We start from the raw sequence: 23,581 nt of genomic DNA, 5'->3' as shown, positions 1-23,581 counted from the left end.
TTTTAACAAGTTTTTTGTTTTGTTTATCTATAATATAATTACTATAAATTTCAAAAATATAATTACATATTTTATTTTTTTCTATAAAAATTATTATTATTATTTAATAAGTTTGGATAAAATTGAGGGACTAAATTTAAGATTTATTGAAAGTATGAAAACTAAAATTGAACAAAGATGACGAAAATATATTTTAATCAAATATATATTATTATTGTAAAAAAATAAAAATAAAAGGAGTAATTTAATAATTTTGACTTTTGAGATAAAGGTAAAGCGATTGATGAAGATGGGGGAGCAGATCAAATGGACGGTATAAAGGATAAGACGGGACCCTGCAAAACTTTGAAGCCATTATTAACACAAATCAAGCTTCAAAATGGTCGCCGGAGCCTTCCCATAATCTCTGTAATAGGTCCTTCACTACTCTTAACTCCACCCATTTTTCAGTTTTTAACTATGCTTCTTTCGTTTTCTTCTATTTTTCTTCAATATCCAACTTGATTCTTGTTTTCTTCTGCTATTCTCCATTGAAATGCAAGTTTTCTTTGTTTGAATTGTGATAATTTCCCTTCTGCCTGGTCTAAGCGAAGAACAAAACTGTGATTGCCTTATTTTCCTTTCTATTTTTCTACATTTATGGAATTTCTTATGAATTGCTTAGGGATAACTTCATACGTCTGTTTTTATCTTCCCTCCCCCCCACCCCCCACCCCCCCGAAAAAAAGTTTATAATAATTTTGTTTTTGTCTTGTTTCCTTGACAATCTTAGCTTACATCAAGCTCCAATGGTCCCCGGATATAAAAGTATATTATCTCTTTTGGGTTTTCCTCCCCTTGTAAAATCAACATTTGTATTCTTCTGTGAGATTGTGAGGAGAAAAAAAAAAAAAAAAAGAGGCATTTTCCAATAATGCAAGAGTTGTTTCTCCATTTCATCATTGAATTATAGCCCAATTTCAAAAGCAAAAACAAGTTGTTAACAACTTCTTCTGTTTACTTTTCCAATTTGATTTTTTAAAACATTTGTGAAAAGTAGACAGACATGAAATTTAGAGGTGGAATGAGTGTGTATATGCTAGATTTTAAAAAATAAGAAACTTAAAATCAAATAGTTACCAAACCGTGTCTTAAGATTTAGAAGTGGATTTCATTCAATTGAGCAACCTGACAAAGTGAAAAGGAAAAGGTTGAACATTTAAAAAACTAAATAAAAAATGAAGGGTTTGGTCATAGGATGCGATCCAGAATCAACCATGATTAGTTTAACACTTTCCGCAGAAATAAAAAAACATGAAGTTGTAGATTGTTTATTTAGAAGTTGTGTCCTTTCATTTCTTTCTCTTTCAACATGCTTGGAGACGGCCTTAATGGGTGGACTTTTATGGGGAAGGGAAATTAAACCTACTTTTGCAGATGGACTTCTCTTTCACTGTTCCTTTGTCAATAATGGTTTGAATTTTAAAATTTGGGGTCTTATTGGTGTGCACATTGCTGCATGTTTTTAATCACTTTTGTTTTTCTCACTTGACCAAGTTCATGTGCTCAAATCTTGCTCAACTATAGGCATGAAAACGAGCTGCTTTCTATTGATTGGTACGTGGAAGATTTCTTTTGCTTGCTGACTAGAAGTTTCCGATTGCTTTATGCTGTACTAGTTTGTCATGGGATGCTATCATTCCAAGAAACCGAAATCTCAAGGATATGAGGATCCCATTGTCCTTGCTGCAGAAACACCTTGTAAGTAGCAAAAGAAGCCTCTTAATTTCTTTTCAACTTTTATCTAATGAATGGAACTTCTCTGCCTCTGCCACAATCTTCATTTTTCACTGGGCTTGCTTCAATGGGAAAATGAAATAAGTATTTGTGCATGATGTTATGCTTTGAATCTGTTATTTGGTGCTCTAAACGTCTCGTAAATTAAAATTGTTTACAGATTATATGTAATTTATGATTTTGGGCCTAGGGTTTAGAGGGATGTCATATAAACCCTCTAACCTCGCTGATGCATCTGTATTTGTATTTTCTGATATTTTTCTCAAATAATGAAATCTCTCTCTCAGCTCGTAGACGTAGTTAACACATTGTTAGTGAACCATGCAAATCTCTATGTCGTTCTTTACTGTGCACTTTCTTTGCGTGTCGATTTCATTTCTGTCAAAATAGTGCCACAAGGAATTTTTTTTAGTTATGTTTGCCTTTTGAGTGTTTTCTTTAAGGACTACCCTTCTGTTTTAGATAATCTACAACTATTTCAAATCCTTCTTTGTTACAGTGTTTACTATTTTCCAGTCATCCTTTCTCTCCCTCTCTATTACAATGTTTACTATTTCCTACGTAGACTAAAATAGTTTGTATCCCAAACACAGACTATTATAACACAGGCTAATAGTCTCAACCCCAAACATAGACTATTGGGGTTGTTTGGGAGATTGGAATGTAATCAGATTATTAGGAATCAGAGGAGTGTTGAGATACGTGAGAAATAGAAATGGGATCGTGAAGCGTGAAAATGGTGGGAAAGATGGCTAGGTTAAAAACTTGTGAGAACAAAATGAGTTTAGTATTACAAATTAGGCCCAAAATGCTCAATCCAAACATGAGATTTGGATTACATTCCATTCCAAACTCATCTCATTCCAGCAAAACAAACAACCCCTTATAACCCATAAACTATAATAACCACTAAATATAATAACCAACTTAGTACTCCAAACGTCCCTTTATATATTAAAGTGTGTTTTATTTGAAGGTAGATAAGATAGAAAGTGTATTACGACGATTCTGCCAGGAGGTTTTGTATCTCAGTTTAAACATCCCACATTTCAACTTGAATCCTCGTCGGCTACTGATTTCAAATACAATTTTAAGGCTTCCCAAAAGCTACTTTATAAACTATGGTGGGCATCTTCAAATTTTTGTGTATTTTGGATGCAGTTACAGTGAGCGAGGTAGAGGCATTATATGAGCTTTTCAAGAAACTGAGCAGTTCAATTATTAATGATGGGCTAATCCATAGGGTACGTTGTATTAGCTAATTATTTGTGAGTAATTTTTTCTATTACATTAATTCCAAAAGATTTATAATCGATATTCTATACTAACATCTGCATCGAATACCCAGGAAGAATTTCAGCTTGCATTGTTCAGAAATAGAAATATGAAAAATCTATTTGCAGATAGAGTATGTAGCTGGCTTCTATAACACCCTTTATGCTGCAAATCTTCATGTACCTCTGCTTTTTTCCTTAATTGCTGAAAAACTGTGGATCTTTTTTCTTCTTAATGTAGATTTTCGATTTATTTGATGTGAAGCGCAATGGGGTTATTGAATTTGGGGAGTTCGTCAGATCATTGGGCATCTTTCATCCTAATGCATCTATCAAAGATAAAATTACATGTGAGAACTATTCCTGATATTTGGTACTGTACATCACCTATTTTCATTAATTAAATACAAAAGTAAATTTATGTTCTTCAAACAATGACTTGCTGATAATTATGTTTTAATTTGCAGTTGCTTTTAGGCTATATGATTTGAGGCAGACTGGGTTTATAGAGCAAGAAGAGGTGAATCTTGTTATTTCTTTCGAGTTTATGTATGCAGAATCCTTCTGTTGAAAGCAATAATTTCTGTTAACCATTTTTTGCAATATTTTCTGTCTGGATCTTTTTCAACGATGTTTTTGTCTTAGCTATCATTTCATTCTATTAGATGACATAATATTAAATTTTCCTTCACCCATCCGTTTAAGTTTTTTTGGTCAATTGGTGATTTAAGATGGTATATGCTTAGGTGGTTCAAGAAGTCCTATGTTCAAACTCCAATTAATATTGATTTACACTTGTTGGTTTGTCTACATATTTCAAACCCACAAGTGACGGGGAGTATTAGATGATGTAATATTAAATTTTTGTTCATTAATTAGCTTAAGCTTTTGAATCAATTGATGATTTGAGACATTCTGCATGGCCAACTATGAAATTTGGAGTAAATTTCAACTTCTAACTGGATATATATAACACTATACATATTGAAGACTTTCCTCCAACTTATGATCTCAATTTTGTTCTCGCAGTTGAAGGAAATGGTTTTGGCTCTTCTTCATGAATCAGAGTTGATCCTTTCGGATGATGTCATTGAAACAATTGTGGAAAAGGTCTTCATCGCCCTATGCTATATACCTCGTACTTTTACTGATTTGTTTGGAGTAAAAAATCATCTGATTCTGGTCTTTTACTGCAGACATTTAATGAAGCAGACATGAACGGTGATGGAAAGATTGATCAAGAAGAGTGGAGGGAGTTTGTGATGAAGTATCCATCATTGATCAAGAACATGACATTACCATATCTAAAGTACGTAATGATGAGAACATTGTCGGGCTTGCAATGTCTAATGTTATCTTAGAATGTAGATCATTAGTTGAGTATGCTTGTTTAGCCATTATGCTCTCTTGCATGCTTTAATAATTCTACTTTCATGGATTCAGGGATATAACCATGGCATTCCCAAGTTTTGTTGCAAGTACAGAAGTTGAAGATTCAGATGTTTAGTAGACCATTATCAATCCGATAAGTTTTCCCAGTTCAACAAGAATGCCTCCGACGATAATCAAAAGATACGGAGGTTGCTCACTCTAAAGAAGCGCCAATTGGTGAACTCTGCAGTCATTTCACTCCAATAGTCCCATCCATTTTCCTGAAGCCAATTGCATACAGATTCTTGTGTAGGTCATGTGGGCTCGATCCAAATGGTATGATTTTTCAGGAAAAGTATCTCAGGTATTCTGTGAAATGTAAGTTGGCAAGTCCAATTCCACGTTTAGGAAGATCTGAATTAACCATTGTAGATAATCTCTAGAGTTTCATTATGTGCATAAAAATGTTGAAACTTTTAATAGAGGTGTGAACTAGCAAGAGTATATATATATATTCATGTTGGGAGTATACAATAACATGATACTTTGAACTCTTACGTTGAGAAATGATTTATTTCTTTAGGCATGTTATGAGATAACAGTAATAATCGAGTCATTGAAACTAGAACTACTACAAAAAATCCTATTTTGTTCAAGTAGGTGTTGGTCAACGGTTTAATAGAAATATACTACATTTTCTTGTTTTTGAGTTTGTTTGTGACCACATAATATATTGAAATTCTGACGTTTATTGATAATCATCAAATTAATTTTTTTTTTTTTTTTATTCCTTTCTCCCTAAAGGTAAAATGCAATGAAATTTCTTTTGGGCTGGTTTTCCATCCCCGCTTACCATTTTATTTCATATACTCACCAAATTTTCCAAGTAATTTTGTGAAGATCGAGTTTCTTGCAGAGAATTTTTTACATTTTTTTATATAAGAAAAAACAATTAACAATAATCGAAAAAGTTTAAAATTAAATAGTTAAAATTTTTAATATTTGTTTCTATGATTAATTCCAAAGAAACTACTCAATTTTGAATAATTGCTTATCCAATTATTTATACATTTAATTTAAATTTAAATATTCAATACAAAGATATCCATTATCTTGATTGTTAAATAATAAAACTTGAAATTTAAATATAAAATTTATACAATATAACGACAATAAATTTTTAAAAAGTTGAAAGGGTAAAGGCAATGTGGTAAGGACGGTCCTAATAAACGTTTAGCTTTTAGAGAATTTTTTCCCATTATCTTACCCATTTTCCCCCTAAACAGGAATCTTAACCCCGTTAGGAGAAAATCCTCATGGGAAAAATGAACAATTTTATCAACCCTTAAACTATGATTATCAGAGAATTTTAATATCTCAAAATGCTTAGAGTGTAAAGTTAAAATCAATCTTACCATAGTCTTTTCACTTCGTTTCACTCGATGAATATTAAATCAATTTATTCAAATCAAATCATGATGAAATATAATTACCTCAAAATCAAGAATATAAACTAATTTAGTTTATATTCTTGATTTTGAGGGAAACTGATATAGTTCAATCAGCGTAAGAGTATATTAGTAACCAAAAGATTTGTGGTTTTAATCTCTTATCCCAATTGTATTTTTTTTAAAAAAAAAAAAAAAAAAACATTCACTTTTCTCTAATAACGGAAGGCACCACAAATATGCCAAATCGGATAAACCATCTAAATATAACTTTATAATTTAAGAGATAATGAAAGAAAGAAAGCCCACCATATCTTTCAATATATATATGAAAAAGGGAGAGCCACAAATTCTATCCAAAATATACATAAAAGATCTAATTTTCATAATTCACAACAAAAAAACTAAATATTTGTATACACTATAAAAAGAAGGTTGAACACATCTACTACAAATCATCCTCAAAATAAATGGTGTTCTTTCTTAATGAATATCAATTTTATACCCAAAAGAAGACGTTACTCCTAAGTTTAAACTTCAATTTCTTGAAAAGAATATTGTTACATATATTTTTATGCATCTCACTTTCATCACTCACATAAAAAAAATTAATTAAAAAAATTACCACATAACAAGTTATGATTAAAGAATTTGATGAAATGTACAAAGATAAATAAGGTTCGGGATGCACCCATATATATTTGTTGCTGAAACATAATGTTTACAAAATAATTGTGAAAAAACTGTGTGATGATCCAGAAAGCCATCAATTTAAAGTTCAAAGTTTTGATGTGTATATGAAGATGAGTCAAAGTGATGAAGTTGAGAGACAGCTGGACAATTAGCTGGACAATTTAATGGCGTTAAAGTTTGTAACACCACTATCACTTATTGCACAATTTTTCATTTAAAATGAAGGAATAATGTGGACTCTAGGGGGAAAAAATATTTTTTGTCTGGTCATTTAGTTTTTTATTTTTTAAATTAGTTATTTTTAGTTTATGATTTTTTAAGAATAGGTTTAAAAAGTCTCTCTACTAATAATAGCATTAAATTTATTTAAGAAAATTGAAATTGATACGATAAAGATGACTTGAAAAGAATATATACTTTTAATATCTCTTCTTTATCCCTCGTCTCTTATTTTCTCTCTTTCCCCGTCCATTTGTACATTTGTACATTTGTACAGATATATAGTTTCCAAATCTTCGTTACCAAATAAATTCTAGTTTACATAAAGTATCAAAGTAATCTGCATATATAATATCCAAAAACCTACGCAGCAAATCAATTAATTAGATTCAAATAACCGATAAATCTAAAAGTTTAGATAAATTTAATTATATCATCTAACAGTCTCCCTCACTTGTCTGGATTTAGATATTGATGCAATTCTATAATCTATCCTTTTATAGACAAGGTTTGATTTTCGGATGAGGGATCAATCAATTGGATTTATATACAAACACTGTCTAAATACAGTGAACGACATCAATTTTTACATGATGCAATCATATGAGATTATGAGTGTTAAGTCATTTCAGTTAAATTTCCAAATTTTTTTTATGTAATTACAACTTTACTAAAAATAAAAATACAAAAATATCGGTAAAATAAATGGTCCATTTGGATTGACTTGAAAAAAAAAAATACGTTTCAAAAAACTCATTTTTATTTAAATATTTTATACAAAAATTATTAAAAATACACTACAAACGCTAGTTTGAATGGTTGTCAAATACTCATTTTTTTCAAAATGATTTTTTTTTAATTAACCACTTAACAATGCATTCTAAACACAGCCGAAGAGAAATACGGCGTTACCATGAGTTTGTAGAGAGATGAGACTTCCTCTTCTTCCACATCAAATAAATTCAATGCAATTTTCCAATTTGGAAGTACATTTTTTTTTATAAAAAAATTGTTAAAATTTTATGTGATTTGGTTGAGAAATGAGAGGGGGTGAAAATTCAAATCACCATTTCTTGGGTCAAAATGAACATAGTTCAACTGACATAATGTTTGTAGTATTGACCTCAAGATTAGAGATTCAATTCCCTCACCCACGTATTAAAAAAAATGAGAGAGGATGTATGGAATTATCTTTTTATATAAATTATTAATTTATTAGCTAACAATATCTTAAATATATTTAATTAGTAAACTAGGACTATTGTTTTCAATAATAATAATTTATTACCTTATTGTTTTTTAATAATCAAGTAACTATTTATTGTGATTAATTTTAGTTTGATTATTCATTATGAGCATATAATCATTATTGTTTATTTATAATAAGTTAATAATTTATTGTGATAAATTTTTATTACTTCATTCATTATTAACCTATCATATATATATATATATATGTTCTTGATTAATATATCATTTTTTATCTCATTTTTTTACTTTTTATATTTGTTTATTTAAATATATTCTCTTATATTATTTAATTAAAATTAAAATTACTAGTGTTGTACTTAATTAATTATAAAAATGATTAAGTATCAGATTATAATTAGTATGACGTTCATTAAATATATTAATTGGTTGATTTTAATTATAAATTACTTAATTTTAAAATATTTATAATTAAAATTATTATTGATTTATAATTAATTGTGATTTTTATCAATATATTGAATGTCATTTATAGGTTAATTTATTAATGTAATAGAATGATAACAAAAAAATCATGCTTAATTTCATAAATTAAATACAAACATAATTTTTGTTCATAAAATTCCGATCGCATTCTCATGCACAACTAAACACAATTAATCTTTGAGTCTCAAGACATCTTATTCCTAGATATCCTTTATTCTCATACATTTATAAAAACTTAAACCAAGCCACCTTTTAAGAGGATAAATCTTGATATTCGAGGGGATTAAAAGCTCACTGGCCTTGTTAAAAAGATAAAGCAACCTTATAATAACACATACAATGATACAAACAATTTAATGCTAGGAAGCCATAAAGGACAAATATGTTTACTTCCTTAATTATTATATGAGGTCATGTCTAGTGACAGGGGTAGAAATTTTATATGGAGGGTATTATAGGCAAAATAAATAAAATCTATAAATGAATGTAAAAAAATATTCATAACTTCATAAATTAACTAATTTAGTACATTACAATTGTCTCCTACGAGTTTTCATATTTTGAAATCGATCCATGACAACTTAAGTATTTAACTTAACAAATAAATCATTTACAATATAGGCTATAAGACAATCATTCATCTATGGATCTCCCATTCGACTATGCAATCAAGTCTTCACAATAGGCATAGCAGAAATGTTCTCTCTATAATAGCTGTGGTGATAGGTAAAATGAACACCAAGGTGAGTAATCCATAAACTAATTAATAGACCCTGTCTTTATTCACCAGGACCATTTTTACTGCAAGATCACACATGCTTTTTAGCTCAACAAACTCAATATTTGAACACATATCAATAATGTAATTTTGAAGTTGATCCTCAAGCATAGAGAGTTTAATAGCTGAAAAAGTCTCTTGGGTAAAATTAAGCAAGTTGACTAAGCTTTTTTCTATCAAAAGAAACGAATGAATTACTCGAATTTAGACATGTCACACAAAGAAGCAATTCAGTATTTGTTTCAGTAAAACGATTATTCAGCTCTTGAAGTTGCATATTAATGACGACATAGAAAATTTCAACATGATAATGATGTAAATTTGTAACTAGTTGAGATTTTTGTCTTTGTTGTCCTTGAATTAGAAATAGGTCATTCATTTTAACGGCTTCAATATCATGATTATGATAGATATCAGAAGTCATACTCAACAACGGATCCCAATCAGACTCTCTTGTTTTCTACAGTCTTTCTTTACAATTTTTGACTAAATTCATTGCATTCACGATATCTTAATCCTTTCTTTGTAATATTTGAGACAAGTCATTTATGATTCCCAAGATAATTTTCATAAAATGTATATGAAAAACAAAGTCAAAAGATAGAATTGAACTTATAATTAGAGTCTTTGCTTCATATTTTTGTTCTGAATTTGATTCACCTTGCACAATTGTCTTAAGTACATCTACTACTAAAGAGAACATTGTAATAAATCCCATTAAAGTGTAGTAATGTGATCCCCATCGAGTTGATCGTTTAACCATTGTCTTCTGATTTAATCATTGGCCACTTAATATTTCACCATTATTTAAAGCTTAAAAAATTTCCATTTTATGTTTCTCTCATAAAATATCTCAACGTTTTGTTGACACCCCAATTACATTCACCATATTTGTAACAATAAAAAGCATACCAGTAATTTCCACATTATTTTTATTATTAGTTATAAGAGCTAATTGAAGCGGGTAAGAAAAACACTAAACGTAAAAAAACACATTCATTTTCTTGCTTTCAATCCATTGAACTAACCTTGCATATTACTTTGCTCTATCATATCTTTGTCCTTATAAACTTGCGATGCTTAATCCATGTTGAGGAAGAAAATCATCTATATCTTTCTTAAATGATAGAGAACTTGTATCATTGACATCTATGATTCCAACAAATCCTTCAATCATATGACCTTTATATATCCACATATCGCAATACAATTGACATCTAATCTTTTGAAGATACATCTTTTGATTCGTCTATCAAGATAAAAAAACTATCTACCACTCATATTTTTTATAACCATATTAACAACTTCTACTGCAATGAAATGTATTACATCTTTTTGGATATCAGGTGAAGTCAATTTCAAATTATTTGGGACATTTTTCAAAGTCACGACTTCAATATCCTTATTATGGTTGCATAACCATTGTAAAAGTTCAAGAAAATTACCTTAATTCTTCAAATCATCTGGCTCATCATATCCACGAAATGTAAGTCCTCGTCGTAATAAAAATTGAACACAATCAATCGATGCACCTAATCGAGCTCGATACTCAACTCGTGCTTGGTCAACATCCTATTTAAAAAAGTCTCAATATGTTGTTTTTGTTTCAAAAGAACCTCACATTTACCCAAAGCCTAATTGTGTGCACTATTAGGACCACCAACATAAATATGCAATTTCTTGTTTTTCTTCCAATTAGAAAATCTTTCACTAACAAAAGAGTTACATCCTGACTCTTCACTTACTTCTGGTTTGAATAGATAGCAACATAAACAAAATGTGTCATCCTTTGAAATGTTATATTATAGCCAATTAAAATATTCACGAAATCAAGATGGGTTAAATCGTCTTGACTTTGTAACTTTGTACCAAATTTCTTAAGTAGAAAAGTATGATTTCAAGGCTGATAATGATCTTTTCGCAAATATGCTCTACAAAACTTGATCTCAAATATTATAACTATAAACATAAATTTTGGTTCTTAGACTAGGATCTACAAGTAGTTCTTCTATATTGAATTCTATATAAGATTGATCAGAACCCAAAACGTTTTTCTTCTTTGAAGATGATGCCCCAATTATCTCTATTGTTGTTTTCCTTCTATAATATCTCTCCATATTAATTTTGAATTAACTCTATAAAAGTATTAACAATAAGAATATTACATTCTATCATATAGATTTAAAAGCATAAAAACTTGAAGCCTAAGAAGATTTTAAAACTTACTTGTCAAGTTTGTATATCCAAATGAGTGATAACAAATAACCCTCTAACTTGAACTATGAAATTAATTTTAAAAACCTATATGTGTAATGTGAATGTAAAAATAACATGGAAATAAGTGAATATATATGGAGAATAATGTGAATACAAAAATTATGTACAAAAAATTAATGACAATAAAAATATCTCTCCATATTGAATTAGAGCTAACTCTACAAAAGTATTCACAATCAATCTATCTCTTAATTTCAATTCGATCCCTAGATTTTATGTTTATACATTTAACTTTGATTTTTCATTAAATACTCACTTTTAATTTTGACATAGATGTCTGTTTATTAATCTAAAATAATAATGAAGTAACTTTTTAAAAATAATTTTAGTTCTAATGGAAAAATAGGGAAGTTTAATTAATTATAATTCTTTTAATTATTTTAAATTAATTAATAAATATTAACATTAAAATATTTATTATAAAATCGAGGTGAAATTCATGAATCTTAAAATCTAAAATGAAATTGAAACAAAATTTAAATTTAAAGATAAGGTTGTAACTTTTTGAAACCTAAGAATTAAATTAAAATCAAATAGAAAATTCAAATACTAAAATTATAATATTTTGAAATTTATTGACTTTAAATTAAACTCAAGATAAAAATGTATTTTTCTTAGTTTAATGTTGTATGAGTAAGGAAAAATAGAATAAGGAAAGAAAATGAACATTTCCTTTTTTTTTTTTTTTAAAAAAAAAGGTTAAATATTGATGTGATGGGTAGCGGCTTAGGTTGGGGTAAATAAATAAAAGAGTAAATGCAAATTAGGGTTTGTGTTGTTTTTTCAATGGGACATTTAATTTAGGGATTGGCCACCGACACCCTTTGCCTTTCCTCTTTGCCTCTCCATTTCATTTTATTCATAATTACTTCAACCAAACACATCCCACCGTCACTCTCTCACCGTATTCACTCTTTCTCTCTCTCTCTCTTTCATTTCTCATTTTTATTATTCTTAATATTATTTTCCTCTCATGCACGTCGTTTCTCGTGATTCAGCGATACTTCAGTATAACCAACTTAACGATAGTTGATCTGAATTTTTTAGTCGATGATTCGATTCTACATCTCAAATTGTTGTATTAAAAGAATATTTAAGTATATTTTAAGCTACACTCATTTTCATGCATCTTCTTCCATCTTTTCTAAAAATAATCATTTCATAAAATTTGTCAAGTGAAATTTTGTGATTAGACATTTAGATAGTCCAACGAATATAAACTTATTTTAGAATCTAGAATGCATCAAGTATTTTTTTCAAATGATTTCTCTTCTCTTCTTTTTTTTTTTTTTTTTTCTTTCATCTCAATTCTTATAATTTTACCATGGTGTAAATCGAGAGAAATATTAAAAAAAAGTTAGAGAAAAGAAATATATGGACATAAACATATATATGGAACATGAATCACTAAAAACTATCATTACTTTATTAGTTTTAACTCTTAAAAATAATAAATTAAATTTCAGAAAAGTGAGACTTTAATCTAAAAATCATTCTTTTTTTTTTCTCTCCTTTTGAAACATATAATAATGTGTTAGTGGAGATTAAAAGATCTGACCTATATATAATAATATTTTATTTAAAATTAAAATTAACGGTAAATGTTTTAATTTTATCTCAAAAGAATGGATTTTCATTTTTTCTTTTAATCAGTTTCAACAACACCATATCATGATTGGAAATTTGGAATAACCATTATATTTAACTAATAAAATCGAAATCACTAAAGACAAAGGAAAGACACCCAAAAAAAAAAAAAAGTTTTTCTTATTGAACAAGTTGTCTGTTGACATTATCTATTATTTATTTTCTAATTATATATATAATATATCCAACCAACAGTAATGATTAATAATAGGAAAATAGAAAATTTAGAAAATATATCGACATTCTAATGCGTTATTAATAATATTATAAAAAATCAGATAATATTCAGTTACAATACAATTAAGAGGAAAAAAGAATAGAACATAAATTACTATCCATACATTCACGAATAATTTAAAAAAAATGTTCACAATTAAATTATATGGTGTTTTATGCCGACACTTTTTACCCACCTTTTTTACCTTATCGTGGATTTACCAACGTTTTTTTTTTTTCTTTTCCTCCTCCTTTCTTTATTACCACCTTATATATAATACAATTAGCGAAATTACACATTTAGCCCTCCGAGGAATGCAACTCCGGTGGACGGCAACCACGAGGAGCCGTAAATGAACTGAGCCACCGTGAACTTACTCGCCTCCACCGTGGACGTTATGACACGATACCCAGGCCACGTCACCCTCTGGCCCACCGCCCCACCCGGCCCATAATTCATATACTCACCGTAATACAACGTGTCCAATGCAAACGTGGCGTTCCACTCCAACCAACCGCGTGGATGCACGTGGCTCCCTATGTACGATAACATATACACGACTCTAGAGTATAATTTCCACGGACGGCCCAGATACGTCGGGTTAGAGCTGTTGGACGATGCTAGATCGGAGGTGGCCAAAATCCGGCAGGCGTGGATTGAAATTCCGGTGTTCTGATTCGGATCTTTCCGGTTTTGGGCCGTGATTGTGTTCTTTTGAAGCGCCATTGCCTTTCGAGCGTAAATGCTGCAGTTCTGAAACACCACCGCCGCATTCCCGAAGATGAAATCCACCGTCCCGTAAATGTCGCACTCTCTGTAAAATTGACGGTTCGAATGAACGTAGAGAGTGTCTTGATACCCGATTATGTTGCAGCGGTACACCACTGCATGGTCGGCGCCGACTCGAAGCGCAACCGCCTGGTGTCGCCCCGGTCCAGCCCAATTCTCAAATGTCATGTCCCTCAAGATTATACCGGCGCCGGTAGCCGCTGTGAACGGGAGAAGCAAAATATGATGAGAATGAATTATTGGCAATCTTTATGCAATTGACTAATGGAGGAGTTAAGTGGGAATTATTATATTGTTAATATATTTAGATAATATTTTTAAAAGAAAAATTGATTAGGTGCGACTTAAACTGTCATACATTTTATTTTTATACAAATAGTAAAAAAAAAAATAAACAAAGTAATTTAAAATTTTGATTGACGACATATTTTTTATGAGAAAAACTTGGGTCTTTCCTTGATGCACCAAGATACATGTTTTGGTAGCAGTTTTATTTTTTTAAAAAATTAATTTTTTTCAAATTTCTTTTATGTGGGATAAAGAGGTGGAAAATATATGAATAGTTGCGTGTAATCATTGTTCTATTTTGTATAGGCAATAATAGAAGGGTAATTTGGTCTAATTAGGAAAATCCGACAAGAGGAAGAGCGAGATTTGAGACGGCACGTGCCAGTACATTCAAGGCTGCATTAACACGTGGGTTGTTTTAATTTTTTTATTTTTCTTTGAAGAACAGAAAAGTCATTTTTACTTTATAACAAAGAATTATTCGCACCTCCTAAATTATTCTGGTCAAAAAACTAAAAAAATAATTGAAAGTAAGATAAAATAGATAAGAATTATTACCAAACGACGCCGTGTGAAAAGTTGTCACATTATCAAAGATACTTTTAGCACCCGAAATGACAGTTTTACCCTTGCCATCTCCAACAAACATGAGGTTCGTTTTCTTTCTCCCCACTTTCAGATTCTTCTCTTCGTACCTGCAGAAAAGACGAAGAAGGGTGTTTCCGTAAATCCATCGGAGAGCCACATTCGTATGGCGCGTGCTTTTCAAACCACGTGAAAACAGTTCACGATCGTGACACGTAAGTCAAACCAGAACGCGCTACAGTTGCAAATTAAAAAAAAAAAAAAATCAAATTCAAATTCAAAATTACCTTCCTGCCATCACGTATATGATCGTCCTTCTACTACTGTACTGCGGCGCCTTTTTGATCGCTTCGGCGATCGTCTTCACCGTTCCGTTACCGTTCTGAGAAACCACAATATCGGCTTGTAACGCTCCCACCGGCAACGTCAGTAACCTCCTCTCTCTCCGACTCATCCACCCGGGGAAGTTACCGGAAGTATCCTCGTTGTCTCCGGCGTTCATCAACCGTCGTTTGTTCTGAATCGGCACTCCGGAGAAATCGCTCGTTTCACTACCGGAAAACAGCGCCAAGCAATTGCTAACGAGTTCGGACAAATTGTGAAGTTTATCAGCCATTTGGTTTTTGACAGTACCGGAGAGCTCAGAGAATCCGTCCGTACATGTGTCTTGATTAGTAAGGGCAGCGCTAAGCCAGGTAATGACGTCTTCGGATGAGCCAAGGCGCTGTGGTGTACCGGATGAGGAAGATGGCGCGACGGACTGTAAGGAACGCGTAAGAGCGTCGACGGAATCGTCAAGGAGTTCAAGACAAGCATCGTAAGCGGAACGAACACGAAGATCCATTTGAAGAGAGGAAATCTCAGAGGACAAATAGAGAGCTTTGTTGAGATGCTGAAGAGTGATATTGAAGGAAATGTGGACGAGATCTTGTTCGTTGGCGTTGAGAGAACCAGGGAAATCGAGGAGGGAGTTGACACAGAGACTCGGGAAGCGAGTTCGGCTACAAGCTTTGGAAATAGCCTGAGTCGGTTTGCGAGGGAGATTTCGGTCGGATCGAGCCGGGGAGGCGGTTCGGATGCCGATGAGAAACGTGGCGGAGACGGCGGCGGCGACGATGAGAAGGAGGGAGAGAAGGGAAATAAGGAAAAGTTGTGCTCTGCTTCGACTAGGGGTGGGAAATGAAATGGGGTGGTCGGAGAGTTGGAAGGCGGCGGAGGAAGTGCCGCCGGGGTCGGATTCGTTGAGCCTGCCGTAGCCCATAATGGAAATGGAAGAGAAAGGGGGTGGGGGATTTTTAGGTTGATTTGAGTAAATATAAATGGGAATGAGAGAGAGTGGTGGGTTGTGGGAGTGAGAGTGAGAGGTGAAATTGGAAGGGATGAAGAAACAAATAGCTGGCTGCTACTTCATCAAACTCTGCCCACTCTCTTCACAAACACACACAAGATGATTTATTTCTCTTCTCTTACTAACTAAGTTATTGCTTACTTTATGTTAATCACTTTAATTAAACAAAACCACATACATTAGGATTTAATAAATTTGGGAATGCTACCTTATATTCTAACTCCTCTCTCATACTTTATGTCAATTAATATATTAACTCTATTTTAATTTTGTATTCACCCCTCTTTCACCTAATCGAATTTTACGACTAAAGATTTAAAGTTTTTAAGTTTTCTTAGATATAAAATTAATATTTATATTAGTCGAAGGTTACCCCGAGCAAAGTTGAAGTCCAAGGAAAACTTGGAAGTATGGACAAAAATCATAGTCTTAGTTTTAGGTCGATTAGTCGAGCTGTTAAATATATACCTATCGGCAAATATAATTTAATCGTGCTTAGTCTGATGCTTGCAACCTCAAGCCCTACAAACTATCTCTAAGATTGTAAGAATAGTCTCATCTGATGAGTCTAAATGAGAAGAGTTAGTAATCTCTAATGAGGCGATTGGAGTGAGGGAATTGGGATGGAAATAAGGGTGAGAATGAGTAAATGATACAAATCCTCTTGTTTGGTAAAGTTTTGAAACTTTAGGCATGGCAATAAGCATTCCTTATACCATAGATGATACTGAACCAAAAGTGTGGGTCTTCTTGATATCCACTCTCTTTTTCCTTTTAATACATGAATTTGTTTTTTATTTTATATTATTAAAATTAATTAATATATGAATATTAAATTTGTAATTTAAAAATTATATTAAATTTTAAATTATAATATTTTATTTTAATTACTTCAGATTCATGAATAAATTAATTAATTATATGATAAACCGTAAAGAACAAATGCATTAATACTATAAATTCATTAATAAATTATTTATATAGTTAATTAATTATTATTATGATTAATATTTTATGAGATTATTTTTTAATAATTATAGTTAGTTTACCGTTGATTAATTATAATGTATTATTTTTTAATCACAAATTGTATATTTATTTTTTTTTAACTGATTTTAATTGTTTTATGAAATAATACATTATATTTATATAAATTCATCAAATTGATCCATCAAATTATGTAATCAAATAACTTTAGTCATAAATTACTCATTTTACAAATATCTATAATTAATAATTTAATTAGTATTATTATTTAATAGTTAAATAATTAATTTTGCTCAAAACTTTGAATTGAATTTATTGTTTATAAATTAATCTATCAAAATTTTATAGAAGTGTCCATGATTAATTTTATAAATAAAATACAAAGTTAATTTTATTACCATAAAATTTTAATAACATTTTCATGTACAACCAAACACAGTAATCTTTTGATTCCCAGCAACCTTATTCCCTTCTTGGACATCTTTAAAACCATAAACCAAATGACCATAAATACTTTTGTGAGCTTAGCTAAACTGCTAAATTATGAATCGAAGTGTGGTAGGCTCGGTAGACCAAAGGTCAAGTTCAATGAGAGGCTGCAACAATGACGAACTCGTGCAAGATCCATTTGCCAACAATGTTTATTATAATTTTTTTCAAAAAAAGGTTTCAAACATCACAAAATTTATTAGCTCGCCATCAAATATCATAATCTTCAAACAACTATCCCTTTTAACATGATCGTTTTGTTTTGAAATCTATATGTTCTAAATAATATGGGGTATTCCTTTTAAAAAAAGAAAGAAAGAAAGATCCATATATATTTTTTTTTTTTTTAGAATATGTGATATTATTATACAACAAGGGAATTTATATACACCTTTCAAGGCTAAAACATTCATCTCATAAATTCAAATTTCTTCTCCAATGTAATATTTCTTTCAAATGTAGATTTAAAGTTCATATTGATGTTAAACTTAATAAGCATATATATAGTTTGAATGGTTAAGTATGAAGACCTCATTTCATGACTTTTGTAAAAATGAATTATCTATTTCTTATAAATAATTAATGTGCATAATAATTGGTTTTTAATTAACCTCGTTTTAGGAATTTTGTAAAATTCAATTATCTATTTCTTGTTTAACTTAGGATTTGTAGCATCCTGATTCAAAATCATGAATTTTTCGTCGTTTATCAATATCATACTCCCTATTTACTATTAAGTCAACTCGTGATCGTTATCCTAAATTCATATAAGTGAAAGTTTATAAACCTATTAGGTATGCTTTTAAAAATTCAAGCACTGGCTTGAAAGTTCATGGACTAAAATATAATTTAACCTAAAAATTGTGACTTATGAATAGGTATATTTTTCTTTTTTATTACTTCAATAATTACAAGAATGGAAAATAGAAATGCATAGAATAGTAATGGATGCTTTAATTACTAAGCTAATGGGCTTGAATTGGTGCGTGCAAGTAGATGTCAAGTTATTATTGTGATTATATTTGTAGACAATATAATATGTGTAGTGGAAGAATAAACCTCTAACTTCGAAATCGATAATACAAATTCATTGAACTATACTCATATTGGTCAGATATCAAATTATTGATATCCTATGAATTACGGAAACACGATATGATCAAATTTATGAATAAAGTTATGATCCACACTATACCATATCACTTTTTTTTTCTTTGTTTTTGTTTTTGTTTTTTTGTTTTTTTTGTTTTTTTTGTTTTGTTTTTTTTTTTTTTTGCTATGGATAACATTTTGCTATTTATGAGTCTTCAATTCCTCTTCAAATAATGAACGCCCTATTCCAAATTTGAAAGGCATAATTGATAGAGACCTTTAATTTCCTTTTACTAGTGCTCTTAGACGATCTTGTTAAAGGGCAAACTTAGTGGATTAAGCACCTAATTTTTGCTTTGGCCTAATATTAAAGAATTATTTCAATACATTAAATTAACAAATGTAATTTCTTTTAGTACAACTATGATAAGAATATGATCGAATATCCAACTTGGAAGAAAGAAAAGTATGTACATTATTATTAAGCGAAACTCAGTTTGACACAAAACAAATTTGTTCTCATGTATAAATACGAGGTTAGTAAAAATGATAAAAGACTAGTTCTCATCATTTGAATAATTAACCTAGGTTAAATTTAGGTGTCTTTATGATACTGGACCATATTTGGAAGAAAGTGAAACCTTTAACAAAGCTAAGCACACTTTGTTCTTAGTATCTAATAAAATATTTGGAAAGCTAAACAATGCTTTCAATTTGTTCCAACTAACTTGTAAGCATTCATTATTAGTTTAAATGAAAGCTGATCCTTTTTTTTTAACAAGTTCTTCCTTTATTGTTTATTCCAAATAAAGATGACTGTCTAAAGACCCATCCTAATTTTACCATTTTTATTTTTATTTTTTTGTGTTTATTTTTTTCAGAAAGAAAAGAAAGGAACTTTTTAATTTAATCCATACTTTTAGAAAAATAGCCCCCTAATTTGAATAATTATAACTTACCTTGTTATAATTACAATAAGATAAAATGATATAATGACTCACATGAATGCAAAATTATTGGGAATATCAAATAAATGTGTCTTATATTTACCATTGCTTAATCAACAATCATTAAGGTTTTCAATCAAAGGCAATTGCAATTGGTTAAGAATAATTTATGAAAGCACGTTTTCATTAATGATGTAGAAGATAGCTAAATATATCTTTGGTTGATTTTTAATATTTTAGTTTTAAAATATTTTAATTCCAAATGTTAATACATGCATCTCAATTAGAAGGCTTATCACCTAACTCATTCGAAGATATTAATATATTTCTTTAAGAAAAAAATGTACAGAGAAAACGTAAATTAAATAAACAATAACTTACTCTGTTATAAGAGGACGGTTGTGATAATGTCGTTTGAAATTCTGCTACTCATTTTGAAATTCAGGTTGGGTGGTTTGGGATCATCTAAGGCGTGTTTGTATAGTTGGTATATGCTACATTTTTAGTTGTAGAGAAGTCAAAATCCTTGAGGTACAAAAGATATGTAATGGTCTTGATGAGACATTGTCTATCAACTTACATCATATTATGGTTGAATATGATTGTTTGGAGGTAGTTAAGCTACTAAATGGACATGATGTTTGTTGGTATTCGGATCGTCCATGTTCGTTGTCGTTGGTTGCAGGCCCCTCGTGGGCTTGACCTTTAAACCACTTCTACAGGTCTGGTCTCGCTTTCCAAGCTAACTTGCGTAAGAGATATTCGTATCAGTGTAGTGTGGAGTGTCATGGTCATGCTTGGCAAGCCATGTTGCTCAAGGCTACATGTCCAAACCAACCCCTTTCTATCATGCTTTCATATTATGTATTTCATTATGCAAGTCAGTTTACTTTTCTTGTACTTTTTGTTATAAGTGACTTCTTGCCATTTTCATATGCAAGGGTGACAATCAATATTTTGTTTAGAATGTACTTTATGGGGGCCCTTATTGCTTAGAATGTACCCAAGTAAGACTAATTATCATACCTTGATACTCGGAGTTACATATTATTAAGTTGTTGTTGTCCCTTATTGCTTTTTAGCTTACGACAAGCATTTTCTCAAACATGCTCTCAAGTATTGTGAAAACCTTTTTCTTTAACCCCATTTTCTAAAACCATTTTCTCCGAAACAGGGGTGGAGATTCAAGATAAGCCCATTGTGCCATCGGCTATCTAAATTCGAATTGGTTGACTTCTTCATGGATGAGAACAAATGTAACATAATCGCTTCGTGAATCTTTTGAAAGTGCTATTGCGCTAGCGGGGTTACCAACTTTAATGCCTAAGTTAGTACAAGAGTGTACAATTCAACTAAGTACATAAAAAGTAAGATCATGATTTTCCTTTGGAGATTACTTGCTTTTCTTATTTGGAGTCGTCGAATGGGGCTATTTAAAGACCCTTTCTCTGATACTCGCCTCTGGTTACTGTAACGTTGGCGATGTTAGGGTTATTTTTGACACTCGAGATTGCAAGGTGTTAGACCATGCACAGTTCAATTATTTTCTGATTGGTATATATTCTTTTCGGCTCAATTGGTAGATCCAAACCCTGAGGCATTGACTTTCCCCATTCGAGACGTGCATTCCTCTATGCCTCCTCCCATACTTCAGTAGCTTGGGCCACCCATGAGCTTTGGGCCTGATCTTGGGCAACCCTCAACAATGTTAATTTAATTGAAGTCTCTTTCTTTAATGATGAGGCTAAAGTCATAATGTAGATTATGATTATCTTTTTCCACATTCATCGTTCTCACAATGTTCTAGCTCATAACCTTGCAAGAAAGGCTTTGAAATGGTGAGTTTTTTCCACACTTCTCTCCTCTTATCTTGAGTGATTCTCTATATTAGTTTCTCGTGATGTAATCTTTTAATTCTATGTATGTTGTTGAGGATTTTCTAAGGCAATGCCTAAAGCCCACAGGCAGGTCCAAGCCCAAAGTGTACTAGAAAAAGGCATAGTAGAGCGCACTTCTCAAAAGTGAAATATCAATACCTCGAGGTTTAGGTCAACCAGCAAAGTCGAAATATGTACCAATTGAGAAATAACCAAGTTGGGTCCAAACTGACACCTTACAACCTTGAGCACCACAAACATCCCTAACACCATTATCGTCACATGTAACTGTAGATATGTGTCAGAGGACAAACTTATAAATAGCCTCATTCAACCACCTCAAAATGAGGGAGTAAGTAATCTCCAAAGGAGAGACCCGACCTTATTTTTTTTAGCTGAATTAGCCACTTCTAGTGCTAACTTAACCATTGGAGTGCAGTGAGGTCAACACCACATTGGTACGAAGATCTCTTACGCAGGTTAGCTCGAAGAATCTCGAGATACACTAGAGGGAAGCGGGTTAGAGGTCAACGCCACTAGACACCCACAACAAAGCTCAACTCAAATGAAAGGATGATAGTATTATATTTATATGATTGATTTAATGAACAACAATTACCAATTATGTTTTAAAAGTAGTACTTTTGAAGCACCTTCCACCCTCCTTTTATTCCCTCTCTTTTGTAGTACTTTATATTCCACTTCATATCACTTTTCTTTGGTGTTAGTTATTTGGTATTCTCATCACAAAATGATGGTTTTGCTTTGGAAAGAAGAAAGGGAGGATTTTGATTAGTGGGTATCAAAGAAAGTGGACTTTATATTATAAAGTTTAATTATTAAGAATATATGGCATGGATTTATGTCAATTTAATGGATGTTTTCTGTAAATTTCCACCTACATCTAGACTGATATATGTCCAATTTTTTTGAGCCAGAGTGCAAAAAGTCTTAAATTAACTTTGGATTCTACTTTGATATGAGAAGCTTAATGACAAAGAAACTTCTTATTGTTTTCAAACCATCCAAAATGAAAATTCTATTCCAACTCAAAATATTGTGATATACAATGCCATTTCATCATGTCCTTTTAATTGAAAGACACCAACAATACTATATATATTCTTGCTTTTCTTCTCTTTCTTTCTCATTCTTTTTTTTCTTTTTACCTTTTTTTTTATATTAAACACTTAAAAGGTGGGTATTTTCTCTTTTCAAATTTGAAATATATAAATTTTGATTGAAACTTGTTGAAAAATTGAGATGATCGTAACAAAAGATTGAAATACAACAAGAATGTTCATTTGTACGTATAATTTTATTTAATTGAATTTCATTTAAGAAAGTCTTAGGTTGAAAGAGACGAATCTTTATTGATATAATACTTATTTAAGTAAAATTCAAAATGAGAATGTTCGTACTTTTAACTTATCCAACATTATATATTCGTACTCCAATAAACTTTGTATTTACATTTTGTTTATTGATGTATTTGTAGTTAGGTGTTGTTTTTCAAGGGACAGAACCTTTGATTATTCTTCTTCTCCTTCTTTCTTTTTTTAATATAAAATACTTATTAAAATATTTATAATTGGATAATTTAATTTCAAAATAGAATAGAAAGTTTATTTTATTGCCAAAACGTAAGTCTATCAATAGGTCAATCATTTAAAAGTTTCCTTGTGATGATGTAGTAATCTTGCAAGTTAAAGTTACTGCCTTTGGGCTAAAATATGCAAATAATAGGAGGTTAGAGATAGTTATCCAAACAAACAATAATTTGG

General features: G+C 30.7%; 2 protein-coding genes across 3 annotated transcripts; one reads left to right on the top strand and one right to left on the bottom strand.

Annotated features, from left to right (window-relative positions):
- Positions 1 to 276: 276 nt before the first annotated feature.
- On the top strand, positions 277 to 4,978 carry SOS3 (Calcium-binding EF-hand family protein). Of its 2 annotated transcripts, none has more exons than XM_039025352.2 (9): positions 277 to 415; positions 1,567 to 1,740; positions 2,938 to 3,020; positions 3,125 to 3,184; positions 3,292 to 3,400; positions 3,518 to 3,570; positions 4,080 to 4,160; positions 4,247 to 4,359; positions 4,494 to 4,978. In XM_039025352.2, the coding sequence occupies exons 2-9, from the start codon at positions 1,665 to 1,667 to the stop codon at positions 4,555 to 4,557; spliced, it is 639 nt and encodes a 212-aa protein (XP_038881280.1). In that variant the 5' UTR covers positions 277 to 415; positions 1,567 to 1,664; the 3' UTR covers positions 4,558 to 4,978. The 2 variants fall into 2 exon arrangements, with proteins under 2 accessions (XP_038881280.1, XP_038881288.1); XM_039025360.2 differs by lacking the exon at positions 277 to 415 and adding an exon at positions 1,247 to 1,452.
- Positions 4,979 to 13,414: 8,436 nt separating this feature from the next.
- Positions 13,415 to 16,710, bottom strand: LOC120072825 (putative pectinesterase/pectinesterase inhibitor 34). The gene is made up of 3 exons (XM_039025339.2): positions 15,345 to 16,710; positions 15,031 to 15,167; positions 13,415 to 14,384 (listed from the first exon to the last, which is right to left on the bottom strand). Exons 1-3 carry the CDS (start codon positions 16,316 to 16,318, stop codon positions 13,687 to 13,689), a joined length of 1,809 nt encoding a protein of 602 aa, XP_038881267.1. The 5' UTR covers positions 16,319 to 16,710; the 3' UTR covers positions 13,415 to 13,686.
- Positions 16,711 to 23,581: the final 6,871 nt, after the last annotated feature.

Source organism: Benincasa hispida, chromosome 1, assembly GCF_027475165.1.
Source record: "Benincasa hispida cultivar pf3 chromosome 1, pf3_genome.v1.1, whole genome shotgun sequence".
NCBI classification, from domain to species: domain Eukaryota; kingdom Viridiplantae; phylum Streptophyta; class Magnoliopsida; order Cucurbitales; family Cucurbitaceae; genus Benincasa; species Benincasa hispida.
This window is presented reverse-complemented; position numbering and strand designations above follow the sequence as displayed.